At 43.8% G+C, this 17381-nt stretch overlaps 1 protein-coding gene across 3 annotated transcripts in view; it reads left to right on the top strand.

The window, feature by feature from the left end:
• The first annotated feature begins 25 nt into the window (after positions 1-25).
• The window catches only part of RNF214 (ring finger protein 214), a 46791-nt gene continuing 29435 nt past the window's right edge, over positions 26-17381 (top strand). Inside the window, exons 1-6 of one of the 3 annotated variants that reach the window (XM_045797849.2) lie at positions 26-164; positions 1737-1852; positions 4083-4593; positions 5291-5350; positions 9417-9557; positions 13089-13228. In XM_045797849.2, the coding sequence (XP_045653805.2) occupies positions 1740-1852; positions 4083-4593; positions 5291-5350; positions 9417-9557; positions 13089-13228 (965 nt within the window). In that variant the 5' untranslated portion in view covers positions 26-164; positions 1737-1739. The other 2 variants (XM_045797851.2, XM_045797850.2) reach the window with 2 other exon arrangements.

Raw genomic sequence — 17381 nt, 5'->3', positions numbered from 1 at the left:
GGCGCCGTCGGGGGCGGCGCGGTGCCGCCGAGGCCTCTCCTCTCCCGGCCGAGCCTCGCCCGCTCCGCTCGCGCCGCCGGAAGTGGGAGGTGCCGCGCGCGGGCCGGCGCTCGACCCCTCCCCCCGAGGCTCGGCCGCCCCCTCCCCCCGCTCCGCCCGCTCAGGTGCGTCCCGACCCTCCCCCCCTGCCTCCCGGGGGCGCGGCGCGGGAGGTGTGTGCGGGGCGGGCGCGCGGGGAGGGGGCTGCGACGCCGGGGGCTGGGGTAGGGGCGGGGGGGGGGGGTCGAGGCGGGGGGCGTGGAGGGGGCCCGTGCGGGCGGGGCGGGGGTCCCGGCCTAGGAACAGGACGGCGCTGGCAGCGCGGTGGAGGGGGGGGCGACAGAGAGGTGCGGGGGGCTCCGGCCGGACGAGGCGGCGGACTTAGCGGTCCCTGGTTGAGGCGGCCGTGGCCACCCGGCGCCGCTTCCCCCATTGTCCCCTTCGCGGCCGTGCCCCGCTCTCCCCCGATCACCCGTCGCTCCCGGCGTCGCCGCCTTGCTGGCGGTCGCCGCAGGGATTCCCTTGACACGTTCGACTTCCCACCCCGCGCCGCAGCCTGCAGCCCGACGTACCTGTCCCGCTCCCCCTTGGACTCTAGCGGCGGAGTCGCATGTAGGACCCTTGCCCTGCGGTTTCGTTTACCGGGCACCAAGGACCCACGACCGTGGGCTCTGTTGGGGCAGGGTGTTTGCACGCGAGGAGCAGTAATGGCGATTTGGGCCCATTTTCTCCTAGGGGCTTTGTATTATGGGGGAAACTGAGGCACCGCGGTTCTCTGGCTTGTGGCTGAAGTGTTGACAGAGCCCAGTCTCCATACTTGCCCAATGTTTGCTTGAAGGTTCCGGGCGGGGGGAGGGGGCGGAGTGAATACCTGTGATGCTTTTAAAATAAACACAAGAATTTAAACTAACCCTGTGTTACACCTCCCAGCCCCCCCCCTTCTTTTGCCCCCCTTTGTCTTCACCATAGAGGGCCGTGAATTTGTCCTGCCACACAAAGGGCCTTTTGATTCAAGAAAGGCATCAGTCCCGATTTCCTGACTTGGATTACCCTGCTTCTCAGCTTCTCTTTCTCTTCGTAGAGTACCCAAGATTCTTGTACTCTTTTGCACCCCTGTAGTAACTTTGAAGAGTCTGTATTTTTCCTCAGTCAGTGGTTCTCAAACATTCCCCATCTGTGGGGATCACACTGGCAGTAAAAGATGCTCCCATTGCCCAACATAGTATTGTTTTTTCCTCACACATGAACACCTCCAAAATACTTCACGTAACAGAGAATGCCTTTAATGATTTAAAATGTATAAGATATTGCTGATTATTAGGCCCCCAAATAACATTCTTTGTAAATAATATTAGGTAAAAGAGGCATGTGGACCATTTGGAAGATTCTCACATACTGTAGTCTGTTTTAAATGACTGCATCTCTGCCACAAGTGGAAAAGCTTTGCACAGACTCCTAGATATTTATATAAATACGGTGATTTCTGAGGATCGATGTCCATTGGGGCCTCGTGTGCCCAGTGGCTCTTTTAATACCCTGCTACAGAAAACTCTTTAAGTATTTTCTCCTGGGACCCAACTTTTTCTTTGTGTTTCTCTCCTGGAACAACTCTATGGTATGGACTTTCTGAGGGGGAAAGATACACTTGTTTTAAAATTTGGAAACTTGCATCCTGTAATTTGTTTCCGAATGTACAGAGCATGATGGCGGCGGCGTCTGAAGTAGCTGGTGTGTCCAATGCCCCCAATCCTGCAGAATCCTCTTCTAGTTTATGTGCTTCCAAATCAGACGAAGGTCTCCCAGATGGTCTAAGGTAATGTGCGCATCCTTGACTGGGAAGATTTCATTTGGGCAAAAGGCTTTTGAGATGGCTTCTTATGGAAGCATAGCTGGGTTTTCCTCTTTTTGGCTCTAGTGGCATTGCACGAGAGTAAGCTTTTTAGAGGTAGGGACTGTCTGGTCCGTGTGTGTATTTATGGTACCTAACACAGCATCTGGCACTTGGCCGGCATGCTAAGCGTTGCTTCAGTCAATAGAATACAGGGGGTCACACTCTTCTGAAAGTGCTAGTATTTCTCCACCCTTTTTTACATGGACTATATGCTCACTTAATTGTATATTTATGATATATCTATGTCTATATCTACATATGATTCCTATATATTTATGTTATGATTACGTATATTATAATATCATATACCTGCATGTTTATATATGTCTTCTGTATTAGAGATATAGATATGTATACATATATACATATATGTAAAGCACATGTCTTCATACATACACACAGAAATACGTGTATCTGTATTATCTACAGATAAACAGATGGCTTTGTTAGTATGGGTTACCTGTTTGTGTAAATATTTTGCCTCCTATCTAAACTCTTGGGGGCCGAGTTACGGTTGCCCACCCTTGCATCTTACAGTGCTTAACACACAGTTACGTACAGTGTTGAATATACAGTAAATTGACTTATATTCCACCTCGACTCTTTTCTAGAGTACCTAGGACCTAATATAATAGATGATACTCTACTAACAGTTTTATATGTATTAACACATTGAATCTTCATAACAACCCCAGGAGGGAGGTGCTGATATTATTATTCCCATTTACAGGTGAGGAAATTGAGACACAGAGAGGTTAGTAACTTGCCCAGGGTTGCCGAGCTACATTGGAGTCAGGGTTTGAACCCAGGCTGGTCCGACTCTGTAGTACCTCATAAATACTGGTTTAACTGAAGAGAGATGTGTTGGCGAAGGGGTAATGGGGAAAAATGTTAAGTAAGCCGAACCATCAACCTGGATCTTCATTTTATAAACAGAGTCAGCTACATACTCCTAGTAATAATAATGGCAGCTGGGGTTTGTTGAATCTTCACTGTGCCAGGCTGTGTACTAAATACTTCAGATGCATGATTTCATGTCCTCCTCACAATAATCCTATTAGGAGGGTCATATTTCTGTTTTACAAATGAGGTTAAGTAACTTGCCGAGAGACAGCTGGTAAATAGCAGAGTCAGGATTTACACCCGGGGACTGTACTGTATACGCCCAAATTAATAATTTAAGTGTCTCCCCCGCTCCCCCAGGTAACGCTTAGCAAGAAATCAGCTAGAGGTGTTTATAAAGGTTTTCATATCACAAAGAAGCTCTTGGTTCTTTTATTTCAAACAGCATGTGCTGTTGAGGAAAGGAAGGTACCGTGACCTAAAGCCTCAGTCAGTGCTGGCTTGGGGTACTTAAGGGCATCAGTTGACAGAATCAGTTCTTTAAAAGAAAGAAGGGACAAAGAAACTTAGCACAGATGTAGTCATTATTCCTGGGTGGCAGGCGCACTGTTGTGAATGTTAGATGTCGCTGTAAATAGGTTTTAGAGATCTCTTCAAAAAGCAATACGTTAAGGGGCCGTGACAAACGTGTTTATCCATGTGTATGTGTTTGTCTGGGATAAAATTTCTACGGACCGCTTCAGTTTTGGATTCAGTGTCTGTACCTCAGACACCCTGAAGTAAGGATGCCGTGCTCTGGAAGACCGTCGAGACACCTGAGAGGTGGTTCTGGTCAAAGATCTGTATGAGGAATTTGAATGAAAATTATTTTTGTGAAACATGAGAGTGGAATGAAAACATTTTTTCTAAATTAGTATTTTATTTATGAAAACATGACATGTAACCAAGTCAGTACAGCTAACTAAATGAAATACTCTAACGAGCAGTAGGCTATTTCGTTGACATTCCCCCAGATTATTCAAATCGGACCTCAGAAATCTGGGGCTCTTCAGTCATTTATGTGTGATTATTTATGGTCACCCAACAGGAAATGTCTGTCTCCAGCGCCCAGACTCTAACCGTCAAGCTCTACTGCCTGCATGTGGGTCAAAATCGCTGGACAAAGACTAAGTTCCACGTCATTCTGATCATTTGAGGGGCTTATGTAGTCTAGTTTTGTTCTTCTAGTCATTATGTTAAAGATATTATGTATTTAATCATCCTTAAGATTGGGTGAAGAGAGAAACTTTCTGTCTTATGTTTTTGATAGCCCCAAAGACCCTGCACAGAAGCACAAGAACTCGCCTCTGTCGAGTGTAAGTAGCCAAACGATAACCAAGGAGAATAACAGAAATGTCCATTTGGAACACCCAGAGCAGAATCCTGGTTCGTCAGCAGGTGACACGTCAGCAGCGCACCGGGCGGTTTTAGGAGAAAACTTGCTAGCCACAGCCCTTTGTCTTTCTGGCGGTGGGTCTCAGTCTGATTTGAAGGACGTGGCCAACACAGCAGGAGAGGAGGGGGACACATGCCTCCGGGAGAGCCTCCATCCCGTCACTCGGTCTCTTAAGGCAGGGTGCCATACAAAGCAGCTTGCCTCCGGGAATTGTTCTGAAGAGAAATCCCCACCAGCCTCCATCCTAAAGGAAGGTAGCAGGGACACAGGCTTGGATTTCCGACCTGTGGTGCCTCCAGCAAATGGGGTTGAAGGAGTCAGAGTGGATCAGGATGATGATCAGGATAGCTCTTCCCCGAAGCTTTCTCAGAACATTGCTGTGCAGGTCAAGTATCAAGTTTCTACTACTAAAATGGAATTGGGGCTGTTTTATATATTTATCAAGGGTAGGAGACCTTTCTTCGTAGGTGGTGGAGAACTACTCTGTCTCGTTTTTTTTATTGGCAGCTGTCGTACGATTTTCATGCAGTGCTGTGTGATGTCATCCTTCCCGTGTTCAGTAAATAATAAAACCAGGAGCCAGGGTCTCATCGTGACTACTAGGAGCTTTATGACCTACATGTAATCTCTTCCACTGACTCATTGTTGAGTGTGGGTCATCAGCATTCATATTTCCCATCTTTGTCCTTGCAGGAGGAATCCTTGTTAATTCTCTGACCTACATCTTAAGAAGTACAGTGTATCCTGCCTCCTAGTGCTTGGTGTGCTTTGTTGGAGGAGGAAGGATGGGCACAATAGGTTGTAGGGGGCGAAATTCTTATTTCACACTTGAGACTGTCTCTGTGTCAGTCTTGGGTCTTGTTCAGGTTCTTTTGTGGGATAAATGTTCAATGCAATGTACGTGTCAACGTCTGTTTGCCAGACCTACAGTTCTTCTCTTGTTAAGAAGCCAGTAAGGGGAATGCAAAAATTTAGCTGCTTTGTTACTTGTGGCAGATTTCTAGGTAAAATTCCTAAAGAATAATTCTGCCTTTTAAAATGTCTCTGAACAGTTCTGAATATAATTGTTTCTTTCTTTATAGACTGATTTTAAGACGGCCGATTCAGAGGTAAACACAGATCAAGATATTGAAAAGAATCTGGTGAGTACTTAAACTGTCGCAGAGAATATATGAGACCATTAACTCAGGCTATCTAGAGTCGTATCATCTCAGTTGGAAAAGGTACAGGAATCTCCTTTTCAAATCCCTAACAGATGGTCAGCTAACTTCTTTCTACTTGATCCCTTCCAGAGATGGGAAGGTTACTATTCATAAAGCAGCATATTGCATTTGAAAAAGAGCTCTTACTGTTAGATCTTGCTCTGAGGTGAGGACCGCCCCTCTCATACTGCTTGTTAGTGTGCTCTCCTGAGCCATGTAGACTAAATCCAAATCCTCCTTTACTTGTTGGACCTACGTGTACTTGAAGTTTGTTTATGCCTCTTCCTAACCTCAAGTCTGAGTCTTTCCAGAAAAAACATTCCCAGACGTTTTTAACTTTCTTCTTTTCTTCATCGGATATGTTTTCCAGCCCTTCATCGCCCTGGTTACTTTTCCACCAGGACAAGTTCTATCTTATCAATGTTGCTTTGAAAATGTGATCCTGAGAACTAAATACAATAATCCGAATACAGAATAATGAAGTCACAACACAGTGGGGTTCTCCTTCTCTCCGTCATGCCAGACGCTCTTTGTCGAGCCTCCCCCGGCTTACTGTGGCAGTCTGCTCAGAGAGTGTTGAGCTTTCAGCCAAATTCCCATCAGGTCTTTTTCTGGTGTACTGTTGAGTCGTATCTTCCCTTTTATTCCTTTTTTTTTTTTTTTTAAAGATTTTATTTATTTATTCAACAGAGATAGAAACAGCCAGTGAGAGGGGGAACACAAGCAGGGGGAGTGGGAGAGGAACATGCAGGCTCGTAGCGGAGGAGCCTGATGTGGGGCTCGATCCCACAACGCTGGGATCACGCCCTGAGCCGAAGGCAGACGCTTAACCGCTGTGCCACCCAGGCGCCCCTTCCCTTTTATTCCTAGTAATTGGTTTTTAATATCTAGAGAGCTGAACATTTATCTTTGTTAAAATGGTCTCTTTGATCTATCCCTGGTATTTCGTGGCAGAAACTTCTACCCTCAGGGTATGGTTATCAAAGTGTATATTTTTCAAGAGGAAGGATGATGCTGGGAAAGGCACCCTAGCATCAGGGAGAGGTTTTTAGGGTAATATGTGTTAACTGAGTGGGGAAAAAAAGAGACGAAGTGCTTGTGGCAACCAGATAAGAAAGTGGATATTTGGTCAAGTTGTAGAAATTGAGGGGCAGATGGAAGGAAGGAAGTTATGGGAGTACATTAACCAGAGGAAGCGAATGAAGTTTTTTAAATACAGGGTGGCAACTCGGAGTTACTCATAACAGGCAGGTAAAAAGATCCTAGAGATGAGTGAGCTGACGGAGATGTGCTGGGTGAAAACCAGGCTAGAAGAGAAGTCCCAGGGAAGTGGGAGGATTCACCTTTTCTTGAACACTTACTCTAAGCACTTCACACAGAGTATTTATTTTGTCCCCACTGTTGTGTGGTGGGGTTCCAATGATTGCAGCAATTCAAGGGGCCAACTAAGTTATAAATAAGCTTTAGCATCAGTCTGAAGGAGGAGTGGAAACTAGCAAGTCATTGGGCCAGAAGAGGCCCAGGGTTATGTTTTGTGTGGCTGCATTCTTTTGGGTGATGGGATGGCCCACATACTTTTATTTTATTTTATTTTATTTTATTTTATTTTATTTTATTTTATTTTATTTTATTTTATTTTTTCAAATTGTCCTTTAAATTCTAGTTAGTTAACATACAGTGCAGGCCCACATGCTTTTAAAAAGGCAGTGGAACTAGGCAGGTGTAAAGCTTGATGGCAGTACAAGAAACTTGGCTCCTGTTTTGTTTCCCTTTTTGTGCATTTATGGTAATTTCCCACGGGCTGCATTTGAAATTATAACTTCTGGTCCTTGGAACCAATTAGATACTGATGAAACAAACTAACTTTGGCTTGTTAAGATGAGATGATATGGATCAAGTTTTACTCTACAGCCTTTCAGTTATCTTTTTGTATGTGCCAATAGTATGTACCTTGAGACTTCTTTCCATGAGGCTAGTGGTTTTCCCCTGGCCTGTGTTGTTCCAAAGAAGCATTGTGGACAGAGAAGGTACAACGAGGAAGTGAAGGGAAAGAGCTGTGCTAAAGGAAAAGAGTCCTCTTCTCTACTAGTTGCATGTACTGGTTCTTAGCCTTTCTTTAACTTATTTTCTTGGGTTAAAGTCATCTTTTGGAATCTTTTGAAAACTTTAATTCTCATCGTAGAAAAATGTATCCTCCCCCACACCCTCCCCCTATTTAGGAGAGTTCAGAGACCCCTGAGGCCCATCCATAGGTCCCAGGTTCAGAATCCCTGTAAAGACATGAGACTGGAGAGTCATCGGGGGTCACATTTCAGCACCTGGACTAAGGACTGGCTTATCCCAGAGCTAAAGTCCCATCTTCTTCTTCATCTTTTTTTTTTTTTTTTTTTAAGATTTATTTATTTATTTTAAATAGAGAGAGGGCACAAGCAGGAGGGGCAGAGAGGGAGAGAGAGAGAATCCCAAGTTGACTGTATGCTGAGAGCAGAGCCCTACGTGGGGCTGGATCTCACAACCAATAGTTGGACGCTTAACTGACTGCATCACGCAGGCGCTCTGCTAAAGTCCCATCTTGAGAACTTTGTTTTTATTATCAAAATGTAATAAGTTTTCCTTCATTTACTTCTAAAACCTGTCTTTTCTTTGAAAATAGTTATCTTTTAATGAAGAAGTTCAGTTGAATGCTCTTGGCTTAAACTTTGCGTGGGCTGCCTTATACTACGTGTGTTTTAAATTGACCGTCTCTAAGTTTTAGCATCCCTTTGAAAGGTAACCATCACTTTTCTTGATTTATGAATATGGGGAGGCAGAGCTGAACTGTGGTCCTCAGAAGCCTTTCTTCTACGTTACTTTACATGAGAGCTTGCTGATTTGCCCAGTCTGAATACCATGTTCTCCAGACTTCTTTAGTGCATCTGTCTATTTTCAGCGCTAATGGCCAGTAAGGAATCCTCTTTTCTGGATGCAGTTTTGAGTAGGTGATCTATTTTTTTTGTTTTTACCCATTCATTTCTTCTTGCTCTGATAAGATGCCTCCTTCCTCTTATTCCCTAGAGCAGCAGTTAGCAAGCTTTTTCTGTAAAAGGTCATATGGTAAATGCCTTAGGCTTTGGGGCTCTATAGGGCTCTGTTACAACCATTCCACTCATTGTAGTGTAAAAGCAGCCTATAAGCCATTGGGAATGGCTGTGTTCCTATAAAATTTGTTTATAGGGACAGCGGGTGGCTCATTTGGTTGAGCGTCCCACTCTTGATTTCAGCTCTGGTCATGATCTCAGGGTCGTGGGATCTGTGCTGAGCACAGAGTCTGCTTCTCTTCCTCTCCCTCTGCCCCTCCACCTGCTCGTTCATGCAAGTAAGCTTGCTCTCTCTCTCTCCGAAATGAATAAATAAATCTTAAGAAAAAAATTCAGACAATGGCTGGATTTGGCCTGAATTTGGCCTACAGGCCATACATTGCCACCACTACCTCACCGCCCCCCCCCCCCCCACTGTAGAGCTGTGCTATACAATAGGATTTCCTGTAATGATGGAAATGTCTTATATCTGTGTTGTCCACTGTGGTAGCCATTTGTTATTTGTGGCTACTGAGTACTTGGGAATGTGGCCAGGTGACCGAGGGGTTCTATTTTTAAATTTTCTTACTTTAATTAACTTAAGTTTCTATAACCACTCATATATTTTTTTAAAGATTTTATTTATGTATTTGACAGAGCGAGAGAGCACAAGCAGGGGGAACAGCAGAGGGAGAGGGAGAAGCAGGCTCCCCGCTGAGTAGGGAGCCTGACGCGGGGATCAATCCCAGGACGTTGGGATCATGACCTGAGCCGAAGGCAGACGCTTAACCATCTGAGCCACCGAGGCGCCCCTCTATAGCCACTCATGGCTAGTAGTTAAAATGTTGGACCCTGCAGCCTAGAGCTCTGCACAGTGCCTTCAACAGGCACCTGGTGTTTTTTTGCAGTTAAATTAGGGAATTAAACTTTTCTTCTCTTGTTACAAATAGGACAAAATGATGACGGAGAGAACCCTGTTGAAGGAGCGTTACCAGGAGGTCCTGGACAAGCAGAGGCAAGTGGAGAATCAGCTCCAAGTTCAATTAAAGCAGCTCCAGCAAAGGCGAGAAGAAGAAATGAAGAATCACCAGGTATCCTGCTTATGTTGAGTCTGTCAATAACTATGGCTATACTCCCTTATCAAACCATAATTTTGTTTCTGAATTAATAGAAACAGAAGAGCAATATTTATCTTTTTAATGGTTGTCTTAGAATTTTTTTTTTTTTTAAAGATTTTATTTATTTATTCGACAGAGATAGAGACAGCCAACGAGAGAGGGAACACAAGCAGGGGGAGTGGGAGAGGAAGAAGCAGGCTCATAGCGGAGGAGCCTGATGTGGGGCTCGATCCCATAAAGCCGGGATCACGCCCTGAGCCGAAGGCAGACGCTTAACCGCTGTGCTACCCAGGGCCCCGGTTGTCTTAGAATTTTAAGGATAAAAAGAACCTTTGAGGGCATCTTGTTTCAAACTCTCAGTTCTTTTTTTTTTTTTTTTTTAATTTTATTTATTAGAGAGAGGGGGAGAGGGAGAGAGAGCGCTCACACACCCTTGAGCCCAGGGCAGGGCAGAGGGGGAGAATCTCAAGGGACTCCCTACTGAGCACGGAGCCCAATGAGAGGCTTGATCCCACTACTCTGAGGTCATGACCTGAGCTGAAACCAAGAGTTGGACGCTCAGCTGACTGAGCCACCCAGGTGCCCCCAAACTTTCACTTCTATTTTAGTTTAGAGAGAAAAGTTATTTAATATATTTTGTTGACGTAGCTGGCTGGTCTACCGGAAAACCATGTAATTAGACTCTTACATTACATTAAAAAACGTAGTTCTACTAGATTAAAAATCAACGTATGAAAACTGAAAAAAAGTATAAATTAGAAGAAAATTTAGGAGAATGTTTATAAAACCTCAAGTTGTGGGAGGTCACTTTAAGCCAGGCAGAAAAGCCAGAAGCCATAGAAGAATGAATCGATTTAGTTATGTATAATTTAAAACTTCTGTATGGCAGATGATACAAAAAACCATCAGAAGATCAGTGTTAGATTGGGAAAATATTTGTAGCACATCTGATGAAGGGTTTAATATCCATATCTGTGTTCTGAGACTCCTACAAGTTCACGGTGAAAGTCAAATACTCCAGAGAAAACCCAAGAAGGGTTATTGTAGAGTTTCTTATTGCTGCTGTAACAAATTACCATCAGTTCGGCAGCTGAGCACAACCCAAATTTATTATCTCACAGTCCTATAGGTCAGAAGTCCCTCATGGTTGTCACTGGGCTAAAATCCAAGTATTGGCAGGGTTGCATCACTTTCTGGGGACTCTGTGGGAGAAAACCTCTCCCTGCATTTCCAGCTTCTAGCTGCTTGCATTCCTTGACTTGCGGCCCCCTTCTCCATCTTCAGAGTCAGCAAATTTGCATCTGTGACTGCTCCTCCCTAATCACATCTTCCTCAGATCACGATTGAGAAAGGTTCTTCACTTTTAAAGACCTGTGTGATTAGATTGGGCCTACCCAGATGATCCAGGACTGTCTCCCTGCATCCAGGTCTTTACCGTAGTCACATCTGCACAGTTTCTTTTCCCATGGAAAGTAGCAGTCCCAGGTCCCAGGGATTAGGTTAGATTAGAATGTGGACATATTTTGAGAAGGGGTTCTTATTTTGGCTACAACAGTTATAAATGGTGGGATGCCTTGGTGGTTTAGTCAGTTAAGCATCTGCCTTCATCTCAGGTCATGATCTTAGGGTCCTGGGATTGAGGCCCGAGTTGGGCTCCCTGCTCAGCGGGGAGTCTGCTTGAGATTCTCTCCCTCTGCAACTGCGCCGCCCCCCCCCCCCCCCCCCGCCGCATGCACTTGCCTTGTCTCTCAAATACATAAATGAAATCTTTAAAAAAAAAACAATTATAAATGGTGGTACACAAAAGAGGAAAAGCAAGCAGATAATAAATACATGAAAAAAAGCTCAGCCTCAGCCTTGCTGGTATTCATTCATTCATTCATTCATTCAGCAAACATTTTCTGAGTTCCTGCTCCAGGCTTTGCAGATTTAGCATTAAAGGAAACATAGTGTCTGCACTGAATGCTTATTCTAGTTGGAGGAGGCAGACCGTACAAACAGTAGAGAATGGGAGTTAGGAAAATGTTTCTTAAAACGATTAGATACCATTCTTCTCTCTCCCCTCAAGAGATTGGCAAAAAATGAAATAAGTTATCAAGGGTGAGGAAAAATGAACCCTTTTCAGACATTTGTAGGTGTATGAATTGTTACAACTTTTTTGGAAAAGTTACTAAGAATTGTCAGTTAAGGCTTAAAATGTACTGTGACCTAACAATAGTATTATTAAGTCTCTTTTACTGAAATAAAAGTTTTTATGTGTAAGTGTAGATGTACAGACTATTTATTGCAGTATTGTGTGTAGTTACAAAAAACTGGGGTCAACTTGATGGACTCTTTGCATAGAATGGTTAGATAGATTGGACATATACATAATATGTCACATACTGCTATTTTTAAGTTAAATCTTTAAATTTTATTTTATTTTTAAAGATTTATTTATTTATTTGAGGAAAAAGAGAGTACACTTGAGCAGGGGAGGAACAGAGGGAGAGAGGAGAGAATCCCAAGCAGATTCCGCACTGAACATGGCTCGATCCCATGACCCATGAGATCATGACCTGAGCTGAAACCAATCAGAGGCTTAACCGACTGAGTCACCCAGGTGCCCCAAGTTAAATCTATATTGATGGTATGCTCACATCAAGTGAAAAAAAGCAGGATGCAGAATAATGTGTATAAAATCATCTCATGGGACACCTGGGTGGCTCAGTTGGTTAAGCATCTGCCTTCGGCTTGGGTTGTGGTCCTGTGGTCCTGGGATCAAGTCCCACATGGGGAGCCTGCTTCTCCTTCTGCCTGCCGCTCCTCTGGCTCGTGTTTTCTCTCTCTCTCTCTTTCTCTGACAAATAAATAAAATCTGTTTCAAAAAGTCATCTCGTTTGGAAAAAACACAAAAGCAAAGAAATATTTAAGTATTGTGTGTTTGTGTGAGAATAAAGGTGTGAAAGCAATCGTACAAAACAGTGAACATATTAATTATGGGTGGAATTGGCATGGACTAAGGAGTGACTTAACTATCACTTTATTATTCCACTTCTTACTACAAGTATGTATATTTTTGTTAAAGTAAAAAAGGAAACAAAAAACTCCTCACACGGAGTAGAACCTTAACAGAACAAAACAAGACCATTTTTCTTTGAAGTAATGAACTCCCACCCTGTAAAGAATGCCTTTCTCAGCCTTCTTAACAGGTGGTCATTCAGCCTTTATCCGAACATGGGTGAAGGAAGGGTTATTGCTTCTCAAGGCAGTAAATTCCATTTTTGAACCATTGCGATTGTTAGAAATTCCTTCTGCCGAATTGAAATCTGCTTTATTGTAACTTTCTCTCTTACATCCAAATACTGATTTTCAGAGCTGCTCATCAACCTGATTCCTTCAATTCAACTTGAATTTACTAAAGTCAATATGTTAATTTGTGTTGGTTGAAAATAACCTTCAGACCAAAATAACTAATTCATTTCCTTCTTTATTTGTGTGTGACTGTAATTATGGGGGACTCAGGAGATACTAAAAGCTATCCAGGATGTAACAATAAAGCGAGAAGAAACAAAGAAGAAGATAGAGAAAGAAAAGAAGGAATTTTTGCAAAAGGAGCAGGATCTGAAAGCTGAAATCGAGAAGCTTTGTGAGAAGGGCAGAAGGTAAACGATGCTGTTAAGAATAAAACCCCTGTGGGCATGTGTATATTTGTGCATAAGCATCCAGTCATGTTTGTGTTCCTAGTTTCTTTTCTTTTCGTCTAATTTTTATTTGAAAAACAAGTGCACAAATAAAATCCTCTAATGATTTTAGCTTTTTCAGCACCTTGTGTTAGATTCAATAAAAAACAATTTCAGATTCAATAATACCTTGAAGTAATAGCAGCTGATTGTTGGGTCCTAAGTATGATCAAGATTTTGAAATGCATCTAACACCTGCTTCACTTGCTTTGAACCTGGTTTTTTAGACGTTCAGGCTGTGGGAATACTTTATGTTATTCAGCACTAAAACAAATTTCAAACAGTAACATTGTAAGTAAGCCTTTGGAAAGAATGATGTAGTGGATCTCTGTTCTCTTTTGGATACTGTAGCAAGAGCAAGATATGCATAGAATTTGGTCAGATTTTCAGTTTTCCAAGTTTCTTAATGTGGAAATCAAAATAGCTGTGAACCCTGATGATTTTATTTAAATTCTAAAATGTGCTTTTATTAAGAAAATCTTGGCTTGCTGATGAGTCAGAGCTCTAAGTGAAAAGTAGCAAGCTTGTTGGTTGAATCATTTTCCAAGTATGAAAGATGGTAACCATGAAAGGTCAACATGAGAAAGAACGTTTGGGAAAGAGCCTAAGGACAATCTGTTTTGTTGAGAATTGAATGATAAAGCTTTGAAAGTGGGTCAGTTGTCCATGATGATCCATGAGCCAGCGATTATGAAGAGTGTGCTAGGAGCATAACGCTGTACCTGGCATTGTTAGTGATTGAACCCCCTGCGACTCCCCACCAACAACATGGCTTCTGCCATCGTCTTAACAGGCTGGTGGCGGGGACGGTGAAACAGAGACATGTATGTGTAGGCATCTTAGCAGGAGTCTTAGCAGAAGCTGGGAAGGTGAATCTACCATTATAATTCCAGACTCTGTGAAAGGTTTCCTTTTGGTGTGGACTCTGCACTCTTAACGTACCTCTGACCACTTTCTCTACCTTCTGATTGGATAAGCCCAATGGTGATTGATACTAACAGCTGCTCGTGGTCTGGAAGATCCAATTGGGCTTTTTTATGTGTCACGAGTGTCAGAATGACACTTTCTGTCATGCTTTTTGTGGAATGTGGGGTTCACTTTTCCAGAAGTAGGGGGAAGAAGTCTGTTTGCACCTTTGTTCTAGCAGTGATGTGGGTTTTGTTTTGCATTCCATCATCCACAGTAACTGTGGGCACAGAGATTTTGGTCATTGTATTAATCTGCTCAGATTGCCATCATAGAGTACCACAGACTGCGTGATTTAAACAACAGTAATTTATTGTCTCACAGTTCTAAAGGCTGGAAGTCCAAGATTAAGACGCTGGCAGGGTTGGCTTCTGGTGAAGCCTGTGTTCTTGGCTCGCAGGCACTACTGCCTTCATGCGCTGTCCTCACGTGGCTTTTCCTCCGCGTGTGCGTCCTCCTGGTGTCTCTCCTCTTTGTGTTAGGACACCAGTCCTGTTGGATTAGAGCCCCATCCTTACGATCTCATTTAACTTTAATTACTTCCTTAAAGGCCTTATCTCCAAATACAGTCACATTACTGGTGAGGGCTTTCACAAATGAGTTTTCGGGGGACACAATTCAGGCCATAACAGTCATTTTTCCTTTTCATAGTTCTCATTCTGTCAGCCAACACTTACTGAGTATCTACCGCGAGCCAGACAACATGGGCCTGGAGAATAGAAGGTCCTCGTGGAGCTTATTGTTGAATAGGAAGGACAACAAATAGATAATTACAAACTAGTATAATGATACCATAATAGTGGTGATATGAGAGCGCGTAGAAGGGGCATGGAAATCAGACTGGGCAGGGGGAGTCAGAGAGGGATTGCCAGAGGAAGTGATTTCCGGAATCGAATTCTGAAAGATAAAGGGGAATATGAACATGACATGCAATGCACGATCCTTGGTTTGATCCTGGATTAAACAAATAACTTTCAATGAAAGAGTTGCAGGGGTGGGGGTTGATACAGGGAGGAATTAGTGGGGCAGAGAATAGGGAAAAGATATTGCAGGCAGGGGGCCTACAGACAAGAGAGAATAGCACCTGAGCTGTAGGGAGGTGGGGAGGAACGAGACCAGTGAGGTAGTGGGAAGCTGGTCACAAAAGACTCCTGTATCGTGTGATCAGGAGTTTGGGTTTTTCCCTGATAGAGATACTGGAAGATTTTAAGGGAGGAGGGGTATTAGAGGAGATTTGCATTTTAGATAAATGACTTTGGAAAGTGGATGGGAGTAGTGTAGAGGACCAGTGAGGAGACTTACCTGTCAGAGCCTGTGTTAGAATGACAGTGGCCCAAACTGCAGTGGCAATGGCTGGGAGGAGAGAATTTCATATCGATGTTACGTAAAGGTGAATTTACAGGGCGCCCGGGTGGTGCAGTCAGTTAAGCATCCGACTTGGTGTCGACTCAGGTCATGATCTCAGGGTCTTGAGATCAAGCCCTGTGTCGGGTGCTGTGCTGGGCATGGAGTCTGCTCGAGATACTCTCTCTCCCTCTGCCTCTCTCCCTGCTCTCTTTCTCTCTCTCAAAATAAATAAAATCTTTAAAAAAATTAAAGGTGAATTTACTTAATAGAAATCTGCTAAGTGCTTTGTACTCTTTGGGGGTAGTCACTATGTATTTCAATGTAATTATAATTTCTGAAGAAGACACCCTGAATTAACAACAACAACAACTACTACAACAATAATAACAACAACAAAGCCCAAAAAAACCAAGGAACTAATACTCAGTTTAGTCATGTATTCGATAATTTTCTCCTGCATACATGGTTGCTTTGTCATGGATGTTGTCTTGCTTTCGTGGGACACTTTCTCATTCCCAGTTTATATCCTTGAGGTTTATTGCTGGCATGAGGAAGATGAGGCTTCCACGTGAGCGCTCTTCCAGGGCAGAACTTCTTTTTAAGATTCCTGCTTTTAATAGTGACTCATTGCGAATGGCAGCAAGTAGGACTCTTCCCCAATTAAAGATGGAGAGCTTGCACATCATCAATTGGTTCATAGAAGTAGCTTGGGACAAATAGCTGGAAAGCTGAAATATTAAGCATGATTCTTCTTTTTTTTACAGATATTCTGAGCATGGGGCCCTTGGGTAGCTCAGTCGGTTAAGTGTCTGCCTTCAGCTCAGGTCATGATCTTGGGTGCTGCGATTGAGTCCCCGCTGGGCAGGGAGCCTGCTTCTCCGTCTCCCTCTGCCCCTCCCCATGGGCTGGTGCTCTCGCTCTCAAATAAAGAAATAAAGTCTCGGGAAAAAATGTTCTGAGCCTGCCTCATGAACTCATATGATAGAGTGATAGGTAGGGAGCTCATCGAGGGACTTACTGTTGGACACATTATTTTTTTAAAGATTTTATTTATGAGAGAGAGAGAGTTGGGGGGGAGCAGAGGGAGAGGGACAAGCAGACTCCATGCTGAGTGCAGAGCCTGACACAGGGCTCAATTTGACGACACCAGGATAATGACCCGAGCAGAAACCAAGCATCAGACGCTCAGCCGACTGGGCCATACAGGCACCCCTGAAGCATTACTCTAGATGTCATTTAGGAGTCTGCATTAAATTGACATCAACGAGGTGCACGAAGATTCATTTTGGAAATTTCTCACCAAATGCTAGCTTATTTAAGTGGTATGTGTAGAAGGCCTAGCAGCTTGCCTAGCAATCAGTAAATCTGGTGAGCATTTCTTGGGTGCAAAGCAGTGAGGCAGGCTGTTACAACATGCTGTATTTGACCACAGCTGTCCGTCCTTCCAGCAGTGTGCTCGTTCCCAATGAGCCTACACTTTGATCACTTCAGGTCCTCTTTCATGTTCGGTAACCTCACTCCATTTCCCACCAGTCTTTCAGCTCCCTGGAAGCTTGTCTTTCCATAGCCAGCCTAGATGCACGGTCCACTGCTTGGATTACTCCCTCAGTGTTACCCTCAATTCTCTTTCCTCTCGTTCTTCTGTAGTACTCCAGCCCTGGGTCAAGTCAGCCACCTGACCTCTCTGTTCTTACATCGGGCTGCTGAGTGCTGCTGGAGACAGTCCTTCAGCTGTGTGTCTGGGTTCAGAATAAATGTATGA

The sequence above is a fragment of the Ursus americanus genome, chromosome 16 (genome assembly GCF_024610735.1).
Source record: "Ursus americanus isolate L20-20 chromosome 16, mUrsAme1.1.p, whole genome shotgun sequence".
Classification (NCBI taxonomy): Eukaryota; Metazoa; Chordata; class Mammalia; order Carnivora; family Ursidae; genus Ursus; species Ursus americanus.
The sequence above is the reverse complement of the archived record's forward strand: the minus strand, read 5'-3'. Positions and strand labels throughout refer to the sequence as shown.